The sequence below is a fragment of the Rhagoletis zephyria genome, unplaced genomic scaffold, assembly GCF_001687245.7.
Source record: "Rhagoletis zephyria isolate East Lansing unplaced genomic scaffold, Rhagoletis_zephyria_1.1 Rzeph_scaffold_29322, whole genome shotgun sequence".
NCBI lineage: Eukaryota > Metazoa > Arthropoda > Insecta > Diptera > Tephritidae > Rhagoletis > Rhagoletis zephyria.
This window is the reverse complement of record NW_016186379.1, coordinates 1-4,243: the sequence shown is the minus strand read 5'-3', so window position 1 is coordinate 4,243 and position 4,243 is coordinate 1. Positions and strand designations below refer to the sequence as shown.

Below are 4,243 nucleotides of genomic sequence, written 5' to 3'. Positions count from 1 at the left end.
AATGATTCAATTACTTTAGAGAACTTCTGGTTCATTCTCTTTTGTGTTTTCTATTTGGGAAAATGCATATATGTAATACTTCTTTATTGGCAGTAAGCTAACTTCTCAATGTGTAAGCATTCCGAAATCAAAGCGAGACCAAAGTACTGTTTTGACCAAAGTAAAATTTATCTATGTTCTTTGGTTGTACCTCATTGAGTTCGTTCGTTTCGCCACTCGCTAACTGATGGCGAATCGATGACGGCTTGAGTTCGTTCGTTTCGCCACTCGCTAACTGTTGGCGAATCGATGACGGCTCGTATATGTACATATATATTTCCTCAAGCATAGACTATCGATAGCGGCCGACAACCATTCGATAGTGCATACAAATATAACCATTCGCTAGTATCGATAGTACCATCGATAGTTTCACAGCTCTAATTTGCGAGAAGGTTTTTTTATGAAAAGTATTTGGAGCCGTAAATTGTTTTTATTTTAATTATGTACTTATCATTTTTAGATTGAGAATTTGTTCACAATGTTTCGCGATTTATATAAGCAAAGCATCAAAGGTAGATTTCAATTGCAAGAAGAGAGGCGTAAAAAACTATTAGAGGAGCAAAAACGCAAACGTTTGTTACTGCAGGATTTACAACGCGATGCGGATTTGAGCGATAACCGGCACAAAACTAAATTGTGCGCACATGGTGGCAAATTAGGGGCTTCAAGGGCTTTAAAAGATGCTTATGGTTCTGACTATACGCTACAACTATCTGAATGGCTCCGCGACAGACCCGTGAGCTTGGATGATTGGGCCATGGTACCATGCCCAAAGGGTCAGCGTTGTTTGTTGATGGCTACTAATGGACGTACTGATATGTATTCCAAAGCAGGCCGTAAGCGGATGACTTTTCACACTTGTTTACCCGGTGACAATGGACAACGAGGAAGTAAAATAAGCACGTTACTCGACTGTGTTTATTCTTCTGATCAAGATACCTTTTATGTGTTGGATGCCTTAATTTATGGGAATCAAGAACTTATTCATTGTGAGGCGCAATTTCGCTTTTTCTGGTTACGTTCAAAGTTTGATGAGTGCCATGACCTGGCCGAGCGTGGCATAAACAATGAAAAACCTTTGATATTGTTGGAACGATTAGATATGGAGAATATTGAAAATGTATCGGAAGCTCTGCTGCGCTTTCCATTCTTTCCTAACAATGGACCAGAGCTTGATGGATTGTTGTTTTACCACAAAGAATCAAGTTATACATGTGGGTCCACACCATTAGTAGGGTGGCTTTTTGTATTCATGGTTCCTGACGTATTAGGATATCCTGTTAATGAAAGTTATCAAAAGCCCAGCGACTATACTGAACCACTGGTATATATGGAAGAGTTTGATGCTAAGTTAGCTTGCAAAAAACAAATACGCTTCCGAAAACACTCCAATTCAGCAGAAATGGACACAACGGAAACGGTAAATTGTGATGAAGACGAGTACGCAAAATTTGACAAGACTGAAAATGGATCACTGCTTGCTTTGTTAGAAGCTGAACGAAGATTAGAAATTGATGAGCCTGCTGACCAATTTTTGACCTGTGATGTTAATGGTGGTGACTAGGAAAACAGTTATAGTTTCTCTTGTTGCTTCGTAAATGCTACTAAATGAGAACTTATGTTTTAGGGGTAGAAAGCGGTTTGTTTGCATCTGCGCAATGACCACTTCAACGGGTCTACAGAGCAAATACGATAGCAGTGAGCAGTGCGGGAGCTTGAGTAGAATATCGATACACAACTTTATTATTTCGCGTGCCTGGCCAGTGCTGCAACCATTTCACATCAGTTAACAGTACGAAAACTTGTATCAACGAAGAAAATAGTGTATTGTACCATACTTGAAATTGAGAAACACAATACATTACAAGGAATAAATTCAAAAGAAAATGGTAATCCAACGCAGCTGGAAAATACTAAGCGATGCAGGCTCCACTTCTGCATCTTCTACAGAAGCAAATAGGTCGCCAACTGGCTTACAGTCATCTTCGGACGACTCCAATTGCTCCAATCAAACAACACATTCAATGGTTACTAGCGTTGCTAGTCCGCCAGTAATGAAATTGGAAGTACAATCAGCCCAAACATCGGTACAACAGCCGCCAAACCCTACATTCCCAGTCATAAACAGTGCCATTTCTACGAACACATCCACTGCTTCTATCGATACCATGGTACGAATAATATATTAACTAAAAAATTTTGCACGAATATTAAGTTTAAATAAATTTAAGAAATATGTTACTACACCTCACATGGCCGAGACGATGCTCCAGCGCTTACGTCAGCGTTTAAGTTGTCCTGTACAAGTAAGTGGTACAGGGGCCACTGCAGAATCGGCCATGCGTTCGCTTGAGTTGCTACGTATTAGCATTCAACAATCCTTTGACCATGAAATCGATGTCATTATAAAGCAGTACATGGAGGTAAGCGAAAATAATTAATTTAAAAGTAATAAATTTGATTTCCTGACATGAATTAATATTTGAATTTTTTCAGACCTATTTCAAACCAGCATTTCAAAACATTAAAGAGAATTTGGGTCAAAACGTTGTATCTGAGGAAATTGTGAGTAATTTTCCTTAGTACATACATACATATATACAAATTTGTCTAATAAATTGGTTGTAAATAAATTTTTTAGTTGCAAAAGATGTCGTGTGCACTATTAGAGAACGCAAAGGCACAATACAATCCCTATCGCTCTATAAAGCAGCCATTAGCATGCGTATCCATTACTGCCCCCAATACAATACCACAGTATACCACCAATGAAGCAACTAGTCTACGTTTTGCTGTCAGACGTCCACCACCTAAACCTGCCGATTTCAATGAGTTGCCCGCCAAAAAACTGTTAACCGTCTCAACTCAGCAGCAAGTGCAGCCCGTTACTCCAATTAATGTGTCTAGCACTGTAGTTTGTACTGGAAATGCAAAAGCTAATCTGAGTTCAACGCCAACCTTCTTGCAACAATCTCAATCCTTGCCTCAGCAAAATCAACAACAGAAATCGGGTACTCTACCGGCTTCGACCACTTCTGGTCGAAGGCAAATTTTTTGGAACACAGCCCATATTTCGACCACAACTAAATTCGTTTTAGATGTGCAGGCTAATCAAGCTTTTGGATTTGGCACAGATGGAAAAGAGCGCTTAGCTAGCAAACATCCTGAACTAATCCGCTATTTACCTGACAATGAAGATCGAGATTGGCTAAGTTCACAAAATGTTATAGCTGCACAAAATCGCAATTCTCGTTTTCTCTTTCTGATACATGAAGAAGTCTGTCGATTGAAGCAAACACACGAAACATATCGAAACAAGCCGAATATAGATCTTAATGTTATGAACACATTTACTGTGCCAGAATTTATGATCCAAAAGATGAAGTTATTCTTTGTCGATTTGAACATAAAGAGCCGTGGATTAATTACAAACTCATTTTCCGTTGGTCCTGGTGCCCAGGGTAATAGTCACTTACGTAATGCACTGCTCCAGGGGATTGCAGCTCAGAATAACCGTACAAATAGTAATACCGGTGGTAGTGTTAAAACGACCACCCCAATCGCCAATATTACCACAGTATCTTCAGCAGACGCAGCTGTAATACCACTAAATAAAGTAAATACTAATAATGCTGCTACTGCTGCTGCAGGAAGTTGCAATATTGCCACCAGCTCCAGCGACGCAACTCCACTTACAAAGCCAAGTACACTAAGCTCATCGCATGCAACACTCACAGCTTTGCTTAACAACTCGTCAAATCCACCACCCCAAGACAAAAATAATATTGTAGCTAAATTGCGTAAGTAATGTATTTAAGATTTGAAAATATTTTGTCAATATACTGTAGTTTACAGTAGGATTTTAGTGTAATTAAAAATTCCGAGATACATACATATGTATATGCAATGTAATAAACATTGTCTTTAGAAGAACAAAAACTCGAATTTAATTTTTTTTACTTGTGGAACCTACCTTTTTAGGTTTTTAGGAAATAGTATTAGTTATCGGTTCTCGTTTTCTGCCCTAATGCACTTCATAAGGCAATTATATTTTAAAATTTTTTTCGTCAAATCTAATGAAAAACTTTCATTCGTTGTGCAGGTGTTGACAGTGTGTGTGCTTGCGAATGCATACATACATATTAGGCTAATCCAAAATAACTAACCTAACGAATTTATGGCTTTATAAAAAGACCTATTT

The 4,243-nt window shown here is 38.5% G+C and overlaps 2 protein-coding genes across 3 annotated transcripts; both read left to right on the top strand.

Annotated features, from left to right (window-relative positions):
- The first annotated feature begins 344 nt into the window (after window positions 1–344).
- Window positions 345–1,882, top strand: Snup (snurportin-1). 2 transcript variants are annotated; one of them, XM_017639261.1, is made up of 2 exons: window positions 345–434; window positions 503–1,882. In XM_017639261.1, the coding sequence occupies exon 2, from the start codon at window positions 521–523 to the stop codon at window positions 1,604–1,606; it is 1,086 nt and encodes a 361-aa protein (XP_017494750.1). In that variant the 5' UTR covers window positions 345–434; window positions 503–520; the 3' UTR covers window positions 1,607–1,882. The 2 variants fall into 2 exon arrangements, with proteins under 2 accessions (XP_017494750.1, XP_017494749.1); XM_017639260.1 differs by having other exon boundaries at window positions 384–449.
- On the top strand, window positions 1,805–3,987 carry LOC108382892 (uncharacterized). The gene is made up of 4 exons (XM_017639258.1): window positions 1,805–2,213; window positions 2,274–2,465; window positions 2,539–2,607; window positions 2,684–3,987. Exons 1-4 carry the CDS (start codon window positions 1,929–1,931, stop codon window positions 3,848–3,850), a joined length of 1,713 nt encoding a protein of 570 aa, XP_017494747.1. The 5' UTR covers window positions 1,805–1,928; the 3' UTR covers window positions 3,851–3,987.
- The last annotated feature ends 256 nt before the right edge of the window (window positions 3,988–4,243 follow it).

Bases quoted from the DNA above. Each gene is read 5' to 3' on its own strand.
- Snup (XM_017639261.1), top strand. From the start codon at position 521: ATGTTTCGCGATTTATATAAGCAAAGCATCAAAGGTAGATTTCAATTG.
- LOC108382892 (XM_017639258.1), top strand. From the start codon at position 1,929: ATGGTAATCCAACGCAGCTGGAAAATACTAAGCGATGCAGGCTCCACT. The intron at 2,466-2,538 runs GTAAGCGAAAAT...GAATTTTTTCAG, and splicing joins TTATAAAGCAGTACATGGAG to ACCTATTTCAAACCAGCATT. The intron at 2,608-2,683 runs GTGAGTAATTTT...TAAATTTTTTAG, and splicing joins ACGTTGTATCTGAGGAAATT to TTGCAAAAGATGTCGTGTGC.